We start from the raw sequence: 18,523 nt of genomic DNA, 5'->3' as shown, positions 1-18,523 counted from the left end.
GCGTCCAGAAGAAAGGGATGAGTGTGGTTCTTTTTTGTTCTTATTTACTGACAAGATTTGCTTGACCAACTTTATTTCTGGTCAGGCTTTAGGTAAGTACGTAGGGATGTTATCAAAGTCCTTTTTCGAACTTTAAAAGTATTAAAATGATAGGTACCTACTTATGTCACAATAATGTCAAATTCTGTTCTGTAGGTTTCATTCATACCAAATTCATACTGATTTACACAGCACGTGCCCTTTCAGCGATTTTTCTTTTTGTATTTACCGTTCGGGGCCGATTTTTGAATTTCGAGCGGTCGATTTCGTGAAATTTCGTCACTCGAAAATCTGTGGAAAACGGCGAATTGATATTTTTGAAATACTACTAATAGAAATTGGGAATCTAGTTGTATTGGCTTGACCACTCGTTTTCAATTCTATTAGTAGAATAAGTAGAATTGAAATGCTTGAATTTAAATGCCTATACCACACAAAATAAGTATTTTCACGGAAAGGTACGAACGTGTCTTGCTATTTCTGTTAGTCTCGGTACAAAAAGTACTGACGTTGACTGAAATGGCATGGCAAATACGCCTACGGCCTATGTAATTCAAAAATCGGCCCCTACTTGTAAAAGTTGTAAATAGTTTATTACAAGACAAAAATGTTATTATTTTCAGAATATTACCGTTAAAATGGATAACAAAAATAAGCCGAAATTTATTTTATAATGTAGGATGTAAAAGTATGGCAGAAAAAACATCCCCAAAAGATTCAGGAGGTGCAGCCGCCGCCGCCGCCTCCTCCGACTCTGTCGCTTCCAGCAGCAAGGACGCAAAATGTTCCTCTGGTGAGTTTATTACCAAATAAATATTTTTGTCCAATTTAATAAACAACAATAATCTTAAAAATATTCATATACCTACTTACCTAGGTATGTAATTAGTATTAAACCATTAACTTACTTACTTAATGGCGCAGCGACCCAAAATGAGTCTTGGCCTCCGACACGAGTGTACGCCAGTCGTCTTGATCCTGTTCCATCTCCCGCCAGTTATCGGCATGGAGATCGCTCAAGTCTACCATCGCCCCAGCGATACCTGGGACGTCCGATCGGCCTCCGCCCCACCTGGCGTCCCAAGTATGCCCTATTAACGCCGCGATCCTCCATTCTCATTAACTAATAGATAAGAAATTCAATTTATTGTTATGACGATTTAAACTTGCAACTTGTAATGCCAATTTCGCCTTTATGTATTTGCTATAACATGGCTAGATTCTAGAACTATAAACGCCGAAAAAAGTTATCGCTGCCTGCGGATGGGCAATCGTGCGCCAAGTCAAGGCAGCGAGTGCGAGCGAGTGCGATGTAGTGCTATCGTGGCGCTTGCGAACGAAGTGAAGTCACAACATACCAACCCAACCAAACCTAACCAACGTCACAACGTCATTCTGTTGCTCCGACGTCAAACCAAACCAACCAAACTCTGTTCACAGTTGCGATGAGTTTCGCGCTCGTATAAGAAGTGTGTGTAATTCGGTGTGAAGTGTGAGTGCGGACTGAGGACAGCAAAATTAATTTGCTAGTGTATAGGATAGAATACATGCAGTTCAGTGGATCCTACATTTAATTGGAATTTGTAATATGGAAGCCGTGAGAGGTGAATAAAATGTTTTTTACTTAACATAACCTTTCCATATGTGCGGAACGAAACGAAGGCAACGTCAAATTTCTTATGAGTTATGTACAGCATTCTGCCTCCTTATTGCGGAATGTTTGTACGCTATGTCAGCGAGCAATGTTGGACATTAATCAGCATTATTTTATGTCGGACGTTTAACCTTACCTCTGGATGATTTTATTTGTAGGTACGTCTACCCCAAATAGTAACGTTGCTCGCATTCCCTGGGCTTATTTTTAGTTCGGGATATTGGAAGCTTCTTCACCAACACGAGTAGAAAGTATAGCTTAGACACAAAACAGAAATCAGTAAAAAGTATAATAGTTATCAGTAGGTATTGGAACATGTGGCAGAGAACTCTCAAGCAGCTGTTATCACGCAACTAAATGATGTCCGCTACGTACGGGTTGGTACGGGGGAAATTGAAAAGGCTATAACATCACTTACTTCCAAATTTGTAGTCTTAATGTAAATTCATCTACTTATAGGAATTAATCAGTATTTATACTATTTATAATATCAAAATATAAATTAAATATTAGGAATTCTACTGTAACAGGAAAATTAGTAAGTCTTGGAATAATCTAAGGAGTGTATAAAGTAACTATCAATAATTCTAAGAAATCTATAGATAAGTTCTATTATCTGTCATTTTATCATTGACACGTTGAATATGTCTCTATCTGTAATCTTTAGTGTTCTTTGACAATATAAACCCATTTTATAAGGCTTCTTTTATTTTAAAACATTTCAGTGTTTCAACAGTAAGTAAAAACCAACATAAAAACTTAATCAGTAGTTATTCTATCTATAATAGCCTATAGTTATTTTTTGGTAGTGGCCTTGGCTGTGAGGCAAACCCAAAAGGGGCCTCTAGCTGTTGAATTGGTGCATGACCTCACCAATTTGGCAAGTACTTACATAGAACTGGCTTACAAAAACATTCTGTCTATTCAATACATCATTGTATGTATAAGATATCCAATATATCTATGGTAACAGGGACAAGGGACATGGTACTTTAAGTTTGCTAACAACAGGATAAAATATAATGCCTTCCTTCCTTCCTCGAATTCTGCTTTGAATGGCTACATACATAAAAACATAACTGTAACGAGCATAATAGTTAGTTGTGCGTTATTTCCTTTACTACTCATAATTTTTAGTATTATTCCATTTGTAGCTGATATTGGTAGGAACATTACTAGTAGCGCCCTCTGTTAGTGCTTCACAACACTGCATTGTCTGTACATAACTAATAAATAAGCTACTATTGCCATACAAACAATAAGATCACTACCACTGTGATTATTGTTTGGTAAACAATGAATTAAAAGAATAATAAATTTATTTTAATTCATTGTTTAAATTCATTATCATACAAATTATCATTCTCACAGCTCAGGAAATGCTCATGTACCCATGAGGTAAATACCTATATGGCTAAATACATAATCACAAGTAATATACCTATCTAGATCTAGATGGTAGTTAAAAACAAGATAGATTAAACTGGGTCTTTGCTTGAGGATTTAAAATTGTGCCATATTTATTTATTATGTTTATAACATTCTTTCAGTCAGCTACTTTACATTTTAGCAAAGAGGATATAATAGGATATAGTAGTACGAATTTTGTAACCACAGTAAATTCACTGCCATCTATCGACACACTTCAAAACTAAAAATGAAGGTTTATAAAATTACGATAAAATGTATTTAAATATGGATAAATGTTTTTTTTATTTGCATTAATTATTTTTATATGATTTTGATCCATGTTCTTTAACTGATATGCGTTAAAATTGTTAAATAACAAACGAAACCGTCAACGCCCTCTATACGAGAGTAGGCCAAAGGTAGTGGCGCCATCTGATCGAGAATTAAATTTTCGTGGATTTTCGAGGCACGTTTTTTCCTTAGACTGTATCCATCTATTACGGATCTTTGGTTTTAGGTATGACTATATTATTTATCATTATATAATACATCAGGTACCTAAATAGGTGTTAATTTACATAGTCACAAAACTCACAAACATGCAATGATATTCGAATTTGATGACATTTTTGCAATGCACAGTGGTTCTCAGGTATAAAATACGCGGCCATAATAATTATAGACCTAATGAGATTTAATTATATTTAATTATCAAAATCGATTGCCTATATCACTATCTTAACATAGGTACATACTTATAAATTACTATTATATTTTATTATAAATTAATTTTCTTATTAAGTAACTCGCAGCGCTTTTTTTGTCGGTGGGAGCGGCCTTTAGTTAACTCCGCTGTGGAATGTAGTTACCCCGCGGCTGAACCCGAGTACTTACAATATACGAGCGGTCTGCTGTCTGGTCGGCGCTGGCGGCTTTCATTATAGGGCCCTCTTCTGAACGCGAGATTATACGAAACAACTGAGAATCCCATTTTGCTCATTAAAATTTGCACACGCGCCCATATCTCATTTCACTAGCGAGTCGTTCCTTTTATAATGAAATCTTCCCTTTGTTTGATGAACTCGAAGATTGCTTGTCTTATTAAGGTTTAGTTGGGTTTTCATTTAGTTTGTTTTATTACGACGGCCCTCTTGGTATAAACGCGCCTTGCATATGCACCATCTGGCGGATGTTCACTTCAGCTGACACCATTTCCGCTTCTATCCTTTCATTTATTTTTTCATCTTTTATGATTCGTAAACGAAACGGGCATGTAAAATTTCATTCATGAGTTTTTCAGTTGAACCAGAAATAACTTCATAGCTCGACCATTCTTTGTTTGAACACCCGTCATTGTTGTCTACTGTATACCTAGTAGGTGATCATGAATGTAAGTGTTTACCAATGCTGGAATTATTTTCTTTACTTTGAATCTATCAATGGCGGGCAGTTGAATAAAATAATGAAACATCTTCCAAGTAACCTTTTCTTTCTTACAGCATTCCTACATCATTTTACTATCCTCATAATAATGTAATAGTACCTATACATAATACCTAGACAGCGTGCGTAGGCGCTACAGGCGAGGGAATGGAATTCGAAAGCCGAGCGCCGACCACCCAAAGTCATGAGAACGCGGCCCCGTCCCCGTCCCCACGCTGCTTACACTCGGCGCCGCCTCTCGCCGCTCTCTTATAGCCACAATGCTGAATTTCATTCGCTCAGTGCAAGTAAATTGGACGAATGCAATTTCTTTAATAGGTAAAATTTCCATTTTGCCACGTCATAATGTGGGTAGTTGAAATACGAAAATTTGCAAACACCCCCAGTCGACAAAACTCAGTTTAAAATTACAAATTGCATGCATGCAAATATTTTTTTTCTGTTAATTGCTCCACATAGCAACTATAATTTGAATCACAAGTTTGGCCATTACAATTCGTGAACCCAAAATTTCTACCCACACAAGTACTTATACTTAAGTACTGTCCGCATTCCTGCCACTTTTTATTCGGCATTAGAGCCGCTCAGCAGTACTACCACATTCCTCAGGCCCTTTTTTACGCGGTTTCCGCCGGAGACGGCAACGTCGCGTCTCAAATATGAATGAAACCCGGTTGCCTGTGTGCGGCCCGGCAACGTCGCTCCAGACGCCAGCCTGATTGAGAACTTTACAACTCTCCCACAGAGCGTCCCTTCACGCTCGCACTTATCGTATAGTCGCTATAGACGTAGCCGGCGTACAATGAACACCAGTTCGTTTATCAAGGCATTCCTCGTCATAAACTGTCGCCCAGACATTAAATATTAGCTAAATGTACATTTTACTGTCCAAATCTGTTTGTCCGATTGTTTTACTATCAGTGTGTCGGTTTAATGGGTTACTAAGATACTTTGAGTAAAAAGATAAATCACTTTTTAGGGTTCCGGACCCAAAGGGTAAAAACTGAACCCTATTACTAAGACTCCGCTGTCCGTCCGCCTGTCCGCCTGTCTGTCACCAGGCTGTATCTCATGAACCGTGATAGCTAGACAGTTGAAATTTTCACAGATGATGTATTTCTGTTGCCGCTATAACAACAAATACTAAAAACAGAATAATATAAATATTTAAATGGGGCTCCCATACAACAAACGTGATTTTTTTTGCTGTTTTTTTCCGTAATGGTACGGAACCCATCGTGCGCGAGTCCGACTCGCACTTGGCCGGTTTTTAACTACAGCTATATGCGATGCGTGTACTACGAACAACATAGTTCACATTTGCCGAATGTCATGTTTGGAAGTGTAACAATAAATACTTATAATTATAGTGGCCCGCACAGCTGTGCACCCCTCGTAGGCGAAATGGAACCCTCTTTAAATTTGTACGCATGCGCAGAGGGGGTCATTGCAGCACCATACCGCCCCACCAGGCACAAAGCGAGTAGCCAACGATGCTTGATTCCCGTCGTACGCCATTACCACACGCTGAAATTAAAATAGTTTATTTTTTCCAAATTGTGAAGCAATTTAAGGCAATGCGTTATTTGAGTGTTACGTGATTAAAGTTACAAGTACATTGTTTTCGTCAAAATGCCTATGTTAGTTGACTCCAAGCACAGAAATGGTAAATATCCTGTATTGATTTTTTCGGCCATTATTTTGTTGCGTACTACTTGGTTGTACGCTACGCATTTGTTACTACGTTTTTCTTTATAAATATTTATTTGCTCACAAACCTATTTTTGTTTAAAGTATGTATATGTTTTTACGCATCTAGTAATTCTAATATATATACAACAGCATGGTTTCATATTTATCCAACACAGCAAAAACTATTCAACAATCAATACGTAGCATTCAAATGCTGATTGTAAACAATGCTGTAAAATGAAACATAATTAACATTTTGTTGATAATGTGGTCATTAAAATTTACATTTCAATTGCTAAAAAAACGAATACCCGGCAGTCAGCTCGTTTTTGTTGTTGATAAGCTTATCGATCCACCATAATTTGGTACTTGGATACAGCTGTAGGTTTGTTAATTTTTGAGGAGAAACACTGCGCAAATGAACCACTGTGCAAATGTAGGTATTTGCGAATAAACATATTTATATGGGGTTTATTCTGCGTCATTGGAATTTTACAAGGTAATGTCGTACTTCGTGATAGGTACTTTATCATTTCCATACAATTACTGTGGAATTCCTAACTGTATTTGTTACTGAATTATATTAAATACAGGTTTAAGATACGCTACTTAATCGTAGACATCATTAGTATTTAATTTATCAATGACTTAGTTCTCTGATGGTTTCTACACTTTCTACATCAGAGAAAAAGAAACTCGCATACTTGTACAGTCGAAGGCAAAAACATCGATCCAGACAAATGGCTCAAAAATATGTGAACACGACTTTATTGTCTAAGGCGTAAGAGTACTTTGAAACTTTGGGAATGTATATACATATATTTATGCCCTTGACTGTACATACATATTTACAAGCATTAAGCCTAAATACAATACACTTTTTTTTGGCAGTAGTATAATAATACAAGTCCGTCAACCTTTGAGAAATATCGCTACTTAAACTTGGACCCGATTTGACGATACTCTAGTTTCGTCAAATATCAAAATTGTATAAAGTAATAAATAAAATAAACTGACAACGTAAACAGAGTAGTTTAGATTTCTCAAGTACAGATCCAGAGGTCCGTACGGAGGGTAAAGAAAAATTGATTGCGTGCGTTGAGTGCATGCGCACTGAGTGCACTCGGGACTCGGGGGGAGGCTGCGCCGCGGAATGCCGGTGACGCAGCGAGAACTTGTTGTGGGAACTGTTTCTGGACGCGAGCACCGGCTAGTTTGTATTCTGCACACATAGACAGCTGCTCTGGTGCCTTTTATGCTAGTATCACATAACATGAGACAGTATCACTTAGGACCAGTGTCTAAAATTAACGCGAAATATGAGAGCAAAATAGGCCTTATTTCGAAAGTATTAAGTTTGGTTTGGTGAGGATGGATTGACGTTGCCATGTTAGGTAATTTGGGTTATGGATAAATGTGTACCACTTTAATACCAAATTAGGTATTATTTACTTTGGAAAATCAGTGATTACAGTGAACAAGCGTTTTGTATTTTTATGGTAAGAAGTCACCGTAGCCTATGGACGCTTGCAACTCCAGAGATGTTACATGCGCGTTTCCGACCGTAACACCGCACCCTCGTTGAGCTTTGGCAACCTTACTCACCTTGTATAAAAATATCGTGGTATAAACAGGTATTTAAAATGTTGTTTTCTTTTATTTCCAGTGTCATCAGTAGCGCCGGGCACAGCATTGTTCAAAAACGCGCCCGCGACCGCGAAGACGCGACCTCTGGTGGAACCGGTGCTGACGCTGCCCACGCCATGCTCCGCGTACGAGCCCGGCGGCTCGCTGAGCTCGTCGCCCACCTCGCCCACGCTGCCCGCCCTTCCCAGCCTCCCCCTCGCCGTCGACAAGCCCGACAACAACCACGTGCTCGCCGCCGACATGCACCGCGAGGAGAACCGACTCAAAACCTTCGACAGCTGGCCCCTGACTTTCATAAGCCCCCAAACTCTCGCCAACAACGGATTCTACTACCTCGGCCGCAGCGATGAGGTCCGATGCGCGTTCTGTAAAGTCGAAATCATGCGGTGGGTGGAGGGCGATGACCCCGCTCGAGACCACCAGAAGTGGGCGCCGCAGTGCCCGTTCCTGCGGAAGCAGGCGGTGGCCGGCACGCTCCCCTCCAGCCCCCTGGCCATGGACGGCAACGGGCAGGACGAGTGCGGCGTGCGCGCGCCGCCCACCGGCGCCAGCGTGTGCATGCCGGGCCCCGTGCACCCGCGCTACAACACCGAGGCCGCCCGCCTCCGCACCTTCAAGGACTGGCCCAAGAGCATGAAGCAGAAGCCCGAGGAGCTCGCCGAGGCCGGCTTCTACTACACCGGTCAGAGCGACAAGACCAAGTGCTTCTACTGCGACGGCGGCCTCAAGGATTGGGAGGAGGACGACGTCCCGTGGGAGCAGCACGCGCGGTGGTTCGATCGGTGCGCGTACGTCCAGCTCGTCAAGGGCCGAGATTACGTCCAGAAAGTCATATCGGAGGCGTGCGTCGTCCCCGAAACGATACCCGCGCCCAAACCGGAGCCGGTCGCCCCTACGAAAGCCGAAGACGAAAAATCGGAAGTGGAAGACTCAAAACTGTGTAAAATCTGTTACGAGAACGAGCGCAACGTGTGCTTCGTGCCGTGCGGGCACGTGGTGGCGTGCGCCAAGTGCGCGCTGGCCACGGACAAGTGCCCCATGTGCCGGCGGACGTTCACGAGCGCCGTGCGCCTGTACTACTCGTGAGTGGAGCCCCGCGAGGCTCGGATCTAGTCAACCGCCACTTGTCGTAGCGGCGCCTGAACCGCGCCGCGGGCCTAGCAAACAAGCATTCTGAGGACGGGTTGCACCACGCCGATCGATCGATCTAACTTATCGACTTTCAAAATTGCGATGGCAGTTGTCATTCCTGCAAACTTTTCATATGTGCAAATTATGACGAACTATGATGATGTTAGACGGTTTGGTGCGACCGGCCCTAAGAGTCTACGCGTTGTGCTGTGATTTTTAATTTAAATCGACGGCGGAAGGACGAACGTCTCCGGTCCGACGACGAACCGCTGGCGAATTGTAAATGTTGAATGATTTTAAATTATTTATTGTAAAAAATTTTGACATGTAAATTCAATGTAAATAACAATTTTAGCTTATCATTTTGTCCCACCAGTTGAAATGAAATTCTATATGCTATAAATGATGTCGCGTGCCTTTCTGTTGTGAAAGTTTGGACTGTCAAATAATATGTTACACCGACTAGTCTCTTGAAAAATATTTATGCTACCGGGGCCTTGTGAATAACAATTAGCGAGTCTAATTATGGCCAAATAACGAACCAGTAACTGGTGGTCATTAAATATAATAATATGAATAATGTAAAAAAGTGACTTCATTTATTGCATTTAAAAGTGATTATTTTATGTATGATTAATTTGAAACAGTGATTTTTTTATATTTTTTTATATATAAGTACTATGATTATAGATAATGCCTCGTAGTATTTTCAGTTGGAAACGCTTATTAAGACTATTGTTTAATGGAAAATAGTTAACCTATTATTGTTCCTTTAAATATGCTTCTATTTTGACAATAATTTACTAATTTATGTCAAAACAGAGTATTAGGTAGACATAATGATAAGCAAATAACTAAACATATATTGAATAATTTTTTTTCAATGATAAAACGACATTGTGTTAATTATAAATAGGTATGAGGGACCAATTTCAAACGCGAAATAGGTAATGTTGCTTCCTCTACAAAATCCAGAGAGATGAATGCAGCTTAAAGTTTCGCGTTTCAAAGTGCTCCGTCATATAAATATTGAATTTTAGGTATTTCATCCAATTAGCAAAGGTATAACAAAATACCTGAATAATCTAATACCAGCATCAGATTATACCATAACTTACATTTGAAAGTAAAATCTCAATAATGTATAATTTCAAATTAAAATCCAGTTGTAAATACGTATGTTAGGTATAATGTTCTACAATCGCTGGTTATTTTATGGCAAATTATAAAAATACAGCATATAACTCAAGCTAAAAACGTATTTGCAACTGGACATTAGTTGATAGAAGAGCACTGAAAAAGATTAAATTATTGAGCACTGGTCTCAACCATTAGACAAGGTAAGAGTTTTTTTCGTCTTAATTACTATATTGAGTATACGTTAATTAATGTTATAATAAAACTGTTCAATCAAATTGTTGTTTCTGTTGATTTACCTTGAATATAACACTACTTAACCCTTTTCCAGGCCGCACCAATCTACACTTTTTCCCAAAAAATCAAAATTAATTCCAGTCTAATTTGAACCTTAAACCCGAATGCTAAAGTTGAAATTCTATTGGCTCGTATGTGGTCGATGAATCGTACTATGCCTGGAAAAGGGTTAAGCTCTAGAAGACTTAGTTTTCATCTCAGGTTTTGAAGGTCTGATGAATATACGTTCATACACTTCATACTAGTGTTACGCAAATTCTTAAGATTAAGTAGTCAATCCGACCCCGGGAACAGATAATATAATACTTCTTACGAACAGATACTTATCTACGCAAGTACCTACCGTTTTGATACCTACACAAAAATACAATGAAGTGACCGTCAACGCGCCGCTCCGCGCACCGCGCGCGCCGACACAACGCTTTGCCGCAAGGGTTGCCGACGTTTCTTTCAAGTACTTAGGTGCCTTAGGTAGATATTAAAAATATTAGATATCTAACTAAAAATATGTCTGAGACATTATCTACATATTTAAAACACTAAAAGTACCTACGTAGCTTGTAACTATCGTAAAAATAATAACAGTAAGTGTAAAGTAATAAGTATAATAAATGAATAAAAAAATTATTTGTTTTGTTGTTTCTGCATACATCCACACTACAAGCTGTGTTATTAAATTTGTTCGATTGAAACGCCTGATGAAATGCTACAAGCAAAGTTTCATGAGTGTGGTAGTACTATTATAAAAAGGTAAAGCGCTTATTTTTTATATGTTTAGGCCACCAGCCGACGTTCTTTCCACCGCGATACAACCGGCTGACGGTTTTTTAAATTCACAATAGCATCTAAACTATCATCTGACAAAGTATCAAACGGGAGGCGATGACTAATTATTGTCTACGTGTTTCGGTGGCTGCCATTCTTTAACCCACCAACGGAGCGGCAGCTGACGTCCACGAGGGTTCATCATACATAGCCGTTAAGGCGGTTCCCTGAGCCAGAAGGCGAAAAATCTCCTTATATGATCATGTTTTTCTAAGAGGCGTTGATATTCGTAGACGTGGAAAAAATATATGTAGTTCTTAACTATATTATCTTTAATAACATAGCTTCTAGCTTCCGATACACGAATTATGACACTTCGCTCGATACAATTAATTCCCAAAGTAACCTTTAACTCGGATTTTTAATCAAACTTTACTCGGTTATTTATTATGTGATACTATAAGCTTAAATTCCATTTCCCACTATTAATTTCTATAATTGTGGTATTTTCTATAAAAAGGGACCTTATTGTCGATGGCGCTTACGCCATTATAAACGAAGCTCCGATATAAATACGATGCCGCGCGACGCTGTGCGGCGTAAGCGCCATCGACAATAAGGTCCCTTTTCATATAAAAGTCCCCAATTTAATATTTAACTAAATAACTGTCTCTTTTTTTCAAAGAACTCATTGTTTTAACTAACCGATAGTATACTAATATCATTGTTTTTACTGTAAACCGTATTATTTCTTTATTTTTCTATTTCAGAAATAAAGAATTTGTTTGTTTGTTTTGTTTGTATTTTTAAGTAAAACAACTCTCTTCCCGTTGCCACGTTTTGACCTTAAGAAAAAAAGCAAAATCTTATCAAAAACTTTATTCAAAATAAATCAAATGGCATCAGTTCGCCATAAGCGCTTGTATATATTTATTATCCTGCTTCAGTAAGTTATTCTTCAAAGCTCCTATTTCTTTAACCAAGACTTCATTGGACAGGTTGGACGCTTCAAGCTGTTTGCACTGTCGTAAGAATTCTAGTATCAGGGCCTGTCCGGCCTCTGACTCGCGGTCCTCTATGCTGGCTGCCTCGAATAAGTTGGTCTCCAGTTCCGCTTGTTTAGTTTCAGCATACTGTAAAGAAGATAGTTAAACATTATAATAGTTGGTCAAGCAAATCTTGACAGTAGAAAAAGGCGGCAGATTTAAAAAATGTAGCCACGAAGGGATATCATCCCATAGAAAATTTGAATAGGCTAGATGACAAATTTTTATTAATGGTATCAATCGATCAAGTTTGTTTTTGTGATCAAATGCCTATATGAGAGCTGTAGCATTAAACCAATACAAAAGTCAGAAATGATAGTCAAAGCCCGACAGTCGTACTTCACTCGCGAAACGCTCCTAACAAAACGATAAGTGAACGTGACGTCAAGGTTACTGAGAGGCTGAGAGCCCATCTTGAAGTATGGAAAATAAGTCAAATTGCGATTTTGTCGGTGAAATATTGCGTTTATGCATATAGTTGCCATACAATATTTTTTTTAGATAAAATGTGAGGAATCGAATTGTACCCTTACTTTATTCCTTTTTGGAAATTGAAAAAAACTTTAAATTTTGAAACTTAGGTCCTGAATTTTCTGATCCTTTCCATATATTATTTTAATATCCAAATTATTGTGATAAATTGCTCATTTGCTATCTATTTTACTAGATTTTGTTATAAAATTCAACATGTGTCATCATCCCTATTATATTTCGCGCCGTTTTCTACTGACAAGATTTGCTCGATCAACTATAACTTACAGTTAATTGCCAGACTAAAAAAGTTTTGATACAAGCTTCATTCACCGAATGTACAGTCGCCATCAGATATATCGGAGCATCCAAAGTGATCCCAATTAGATATTTTTGAGCACCTTGGCCGCTTCGATATATCTAATGGCCGTACTTCTCTTTTTTAGACTTAAAGTAATTCTAACAGGCCTAACCTCAATGCGGTCCAGTTATGTTATAGTTCCGGAACAGTGGCGACCACGTGCCACGTAATAGAAGACGAATCGATAGAAGGCAGTTATGCTGATTGTCGATCTGGTTACAATCGCAATGACCAGTCAGAGCGTTTTCACATTGTCCGATCCGATATCGGATGTCGGATGGAAGTAAAATGTAAGATGTGTTTCTATGTATTTATTTATGTTTTTAATAAAAACGATAAATAACGTAAAAAAAGGCGAACTTAATGCTTATGGCACTCTCCTGCAGCCGTTTTTGGCATAGGCGCCTTCCGACATCCGATATCGGAAAGGCGCTTCCGATAAATTTAGCCATGTCGGAGCCCCCGTCAGCTGTCGGACCAAAAATATTTGTTTGTGTGCGTATGTGTAAGTGGTAAGCGTCATGCTTGTTGTAGTGTGCGTACCGCTAAACAAGGCGCCCGGGCGCGCCCCTTCGGCCTGACTACGGGGATGTCGGATCCTACATCCGATATCGGATCGGACAATGTGAAAACGCTCTCATTGTAAATATCCTTGTGAGAGGTGGGGTCTAGCATTCGACGAAACGGTCATTCGCTCGTTTTAATCCTCATCGTAAAATAAAAGGCGAGTCTAAAGAAGTTTATAAACAAAATCAGCATACCTGCCTTGGGCTAAAGCAGGTACTAAAAGCAACAGTTGACTAACCATTAGAATTCCATATATCGTCACTATGACTGTTATGACTGGTCAAATAAATCGGCGATTGTCTTAAAGTAGGTACCTGGCGTTCCAAATAAGCACCAACGATACGAAATGCTAGAAAGAACAATGAAACAGCTTTGTACTGTTATCGCCCTTATCAGTGAGCTAAGTAGGTGACGTTTACGAGTATGTGACTAGGCGGTCTCATTAGGAATACGGTTTCCATTATTACACATTAATGATTAGGTCAATATTTTCGTTATAATTAAGCTTTCGAACGTCGTAATGAATTGTCAAGAGGATATGATAATATGAAGTGAGTGATTTAAAGAAAGAGTGAATAAAATTCCACCTTCCTCGTACAGGACAATTAGACGGATGAATTTATTTGTCCGTACCTACTTTATTTGTTTTATGGTATTTATGACTAATATATACTCATATCGTATTATGTTATATAACAGAAGCATAAAAATGAAGGTGTAATGTATGACCAGCGACATAGCACATGTTTTATATGAAATGCGACTTTAGTGCAATAAGGACTTTCCATCCGGTCCATTCCGAAAATATAGAAGTAAGATCTTAAACTAGCCTTAATTCTATGAGAGACCTTACCTCTATGATAATCTTGTAGATCAGCTAACTTAGCCACATGAAGTGCGTGGCTGGGCTCGGAGCGATCTTGTGAAGTAACAACTGTTGTCCGACGACGGACGCCTCGGCGTGCGAGATCACAATTACGCCGTACACACTGGTGAGATAGTTACAAGTCTTACCTCTATGATAGAGTCTAGTAGATCCGCTAATTTAGCCACATGAAGCCCTAACGAGTGCGTGGCCGGCCCCGGAGCGATCTTGTGAAGTAACAACTGTTGTTCGACGACGGACGCCTCGGCATGCGAGATCACAATTACGCTGTACACACTGGTGAGATAGTTGTTATACAAGTCTTACCTCTATGACAGTCTGGTAGATCCGTTAACTTAGCCACATGAAGCCCTAACGAGTGCGTGGCCGGTCCCGGAGCGATCTTGTGAAGTACGAGTAACAACTGTTGTTCGACGACGGACGCCTCGGCGTGCGAGATCACAATTACGCTGTACACACTGGTGAGATAGTTACAAGTCTTACCTCTATGATAGAGTCTGGTTGATCCGCTAACTTAGCCACTTGAAGCCCTAACGAGTGCGTGGCCGGTCCCGGAGCGATCTTGTGAAGTAACAACTGTTGTTCGACGACGGACGCCTCGGCGTGCGAGATCACAATTACGCTGTACACACTGGTGAGATAGTTACAAGTCTTACCTCTATGATAGAGTCTGGTAGATCCGCTAACTTAGCCACATGAAGCCCTAACGAGTGCGTGGCCGGCCCCGGAGCGATCTTGTGAAGCAACAGCAACTGTTGGTCGACGACGGACGCCTCGGCGTGCGAGTTCACAATTACGTTGCGATGCAGGCTTGGCAGGCGGGTTAACTCGTGGTAGTGGGTCGCGAAGAGGCAGAAGCATTTACATTTCGTTGCTAGCTCCCTGGAAAAATAATGATAACATAAGATAAGATAAGATTATACCTATATTTATTCATTTAAAACTTATGCTTATTGGTTTTATACAGTGGTAAATATACAATTTGTACTTAAATAACTAGTACATTCAGTTTGTTTTGGTTTCAAAACATCACTGTGTTGCTTTGATTAGTTATTTTGGGTATCCTAAAATTACAGACACGGAAAAATATCCGCTGGAGTATAAAACACTATAGGTTTGTTCTTCATGAAGTAAATCTGTCTTACAATATAAACATTACGATGTAATTATTCCTTCAGCGTGCTATCTACTCGTATGATTGAACGTCACATGTTCCTACGTTTCACGTACCTACGATGTTGGAATTGCAGTATTTATATGTTCGGATTTATTTCTCGAGCGAATGTTATCCAATCATGTAACGGATATCCGACGGAATTTGACAAAGGTCTAATGTAACCATTTAAAAAATAAAACCATTAACAAAACTAAATTATTCTAGACGAACCTCGCCTTATCAATTTAATACTTACGAGGTTAAGAAAGATTTAAAAGTTGTTGTTTGCTTTTTCAACAATATTATTAATATTAAGTTACTTCGTTAGGTATGTATCTATGGGCCATACACCTTAGTTGCCTTAAAATAAATGATATTTAATTTTAATTTAACTGTAGGTACAGTCCAGTTCATAAATATGTATACATGTTTTTACCTAATTGCAATAGATTAAGGTGAAGAAGTGTATACATATTTATGAACTCGACTGTACGGGAATGACCTAGGGGAAGTACGGACAAAATGACAGGGTGTTTTGTTTTTGAATCATATATCTTTATTTAAAGTAACTATAATCGGTTTTAGTTAATAATACTCATCATTGGTTCATTGACTAATATTAACACAACCTTTTAATTGGATAGAAACTATATTAAAATATATATTCTGAAAAATTGTCTGACTTGGATTTGCAAGGCTTTTATGCCGACTTATCTAGTGCAGATTGGCATGGGTTGGAAACTTGGAAAGTCTTGCAGATAAATAGACATGAGGGGGGCATATATTGCTTGAGACTTTTGACAAATGTGACGTTTTCAACCAAAAGGTACCACATTGTCGGTTGTCGATAAGGTTAATTGATTTCTAATTGAAGCTATATGGAAATAGCGCCTTACTGACAAGCGACAATAAGGCTGATTTAGTGTCACGCGGACCGTCCGTGCGAATCGCTCCGCACCACCAAATTGTATGAGAAAGCTGTCCGCGCGGACGACCTGGTCCACGCGGTCCACTCTAAAACGCTTCCTGAACTTAATACATATTGGTCCGGTGCGGAGCAATCCGCACGGACGGTCCAGAGCTTGTGTCCTCATCAACCTCAAAACTATCAAAACGAAAGCCGTCGGTGACGATAACCTCAGTGTAGATATGCTCATGCTCGCGGCGGATTTCATCTCTCCTATCATTTCCAACATTGTAGTTTTTACCCTATCTTCGGCTTCCTGGAAGTGTGCCCATATTGTATGACAACAATTATGATTTTATAATATTTACAGTAGCGGCAATATTTGGAAACACCTTGTCAATACTATTAACTAATTATGTCATGGCAATTACTGGCAAAGCAAATTTTAAGGAAGGAAAACCACTGTCAAAACAAATAAGAAGAAGCTGACCTACAAATTCTTCGGATTAAGTAGTTGAGTCTCGGCCAAAATACACTATTTTGTTAATTGACAGTACTTAAGGCACTTCTGGCATAAAAATGCGTTTAAAAGTAGTCCTTATTGACTACTAACAATGTAATACTTTTTGCTTGTAACCGTTACAAATTATCACGAGTCATCTTTAAAGAATGTTAATAACAAGTGTTACAAGAACTAAGGCGCCTTCTAAGAAAAAAAATACTTGCATAGATTCATATCTTGTATGAATTATGATAAATGTTTAACCGTTCCTATGTCTAAGCACTGATCAGTGCGCATGGATTTAAAAATCCATTGTATAATACAATAGGTTTAAATTCGTTCGCACTGATCAGTGCTTAGATATACTAAGGTTTAAACGTGAGCAGAATCGAATACAAGCTATCTTATCTTGAGTATTGTACTTTTGTTTTAATTCTTTGAATCCATACGTCATAACAAAATACGGCATTATCGTGTTTTATCTGTCGAATCGAAATCGAATTATTTTTAGGGTTCCAGTCAACTAGGAACTCTTATAGTTTACTTAATAGTCGCTGGTGGTCGGGCTTTTGAGCTCGAGTCGACGGGATTAAAAGTCATCAGTTTATTTAATGACAAAAGATCTCCATACAATGATATCGATACAAATGTATACAATGAAATACTTACTCAGCAATAGCCCAAGCAATCCCGCAACCTTCGTATGTCGACGTGCCTCGTCCCAATTCGTCGATCAGCACCAGAGAGTCCGGTGTTGCAGTCTGAAAATGTTAACATTGTTAGTGAGTGGCGCGACTTTTGAGCGTCGATGTCTAGTCAGCGCTATTAGTCCATGGGCCAGCCAAGATATCGGTATAATTTGGGGGTGCCAAATTATACTAGGTATTTTCCTAAATTTGGCTAGCTGGCCCATGGACTATGTGAAAAATAGCGTCGCTGCGCAGTTGCACCAACATTGCGTCGAGTAGCAGCCATAGAGTTGACTAGACGCCGACGCTCGGGAGACGCTAGTGTGGGCAGGCGTGTGTCACTCTGCGTCGCGCGGACTTCACCAGATCTGGTGTCGCATACAAATGTCTAAAGCAAGTAAACGCAGCTGGTTGCAATAATGACAAAAATGATGACCACACATGAGTATATATAATATGTCCAATCGGCAACTTTTAAACCCGTTAGCTAAATAGAGGTTTTGTTATACAGTGAGCCTTCTGTACGCAGTACTACTATTTATTCTGTGGTGTGGGGAAGCCTTAAGAATACCTACAGGACTAGGACCAGTGCCCTGTTTATCAAAAGATTGTAGCTTATAATACAAGCGGAACTCACTTTTTGACAGCTTCTGTTAGAAAGGGACTTCCACTTGTATTACAAGCTACAAGCTTTCCATAAACAGGGCACAGGACGTTCTGAAC

General features: G+C 39.3%; 2 protein-coding genes across 4 annotated transcripts in view; one reads left to right on the top strand and one right to left on the bottom strand.

Annotated features, from left to right (window-relative positions):
- The first annotated feature begins 703 nt into the window (after positions 1–703).
- On the top strand, positions 704–10,431 carry LOC134745002 (baculoviral IAP repeat-containing protein 3-like). Of its 3 annotated transcripts, none has more exons than XM_063678967.1 (2): positions 704–832; positions 7,905–10,431. In XM_063678967.1, the coding sequence occupies exons 1-2, from the start codon at positions 730–732 to the stop codon at positions 8,969–8,971; spliced, it is 1,170 nt and encodes a 389-aa protein (XP_063535037.1). In that variant the 5' UTR covers positions 704–729; the 3' UTR covers positions 8,972–10,431. The 3 variants fall into 3 exon arrangements, with proteins under 3 accessions (XP_063535037.1, XP_063535040.1, XP_063535038.1); XM_063678970.1 differs by lacking the exon at positions 704–832 and adding an exon at positions 1,480–1,643; XM_063678968.1 differs by lacking the exon at positions 704–832 and adding an exon at positions 5,878–6,212.
- A 1,652-nt stretch (positions 10,432–12,083) lies between these two features.
- Positions 12,084–18,523, bottom strand: part of LOC134744721 (DNA mismatch repair protein Msh2) — a 46,016-nt gene continuing 39,576 nt past the window's right edge. The window contains exons 14-16 of the mRNA XM_063678640.1: positions 17,781–17,872; positions 15,203–15,428; positions 12,084–12,348 (exon numbers count right to left, since the gene is read on the bottom strand). Of these exons, the coding sequence (XP_063534710.1) occupies positions 12,118–12,348; positions 15,203–15,428; positions 17,781–17,872 (549 nt within the window). The 3' untranslated portion in view covers positions 12,084–12,117. The remainder of the gene's footprint in view (positions 12,349–15,202; positions 15,429–17,780; positions 17,873–18,523) is intronic.

This window comes from Cydia strobilella, chromosome 10, assembly GCF_947568885.1.
Source record: "Cydia strobilella chromosome 10, ilCydStro3.1, whole genome shotgun sequence".
Classification (NCBI taxonomy): domain Eukaryota; kingdom Metazoa; phylum Arthropoda; class Insecta; order Lepidoptera; family Tortricidae; genus Cydia; species Cydia strobilella.
The sequence above is the reverse complement of the archived record's forward strand: the minus strand, read 5'-3'. Positions and strand labels throughout refer to the sequence as shown.

Coding starts and splice junctions, on each gene's coding strand:
- LOC134745002 (XM_063678967.1), top strand. CDS start 730: ATGGCAGAAAAAACATCCCCAAAAGATTCAGGAGGTGCAGCCGCCGCC. Junction 833..7,904: donor GGACGCAAAATGTTCCTCTG/GTGAGTTTATTA, acceptor TTTTATTTCCAG/TGTCATCAGTAGCGCCGGGC.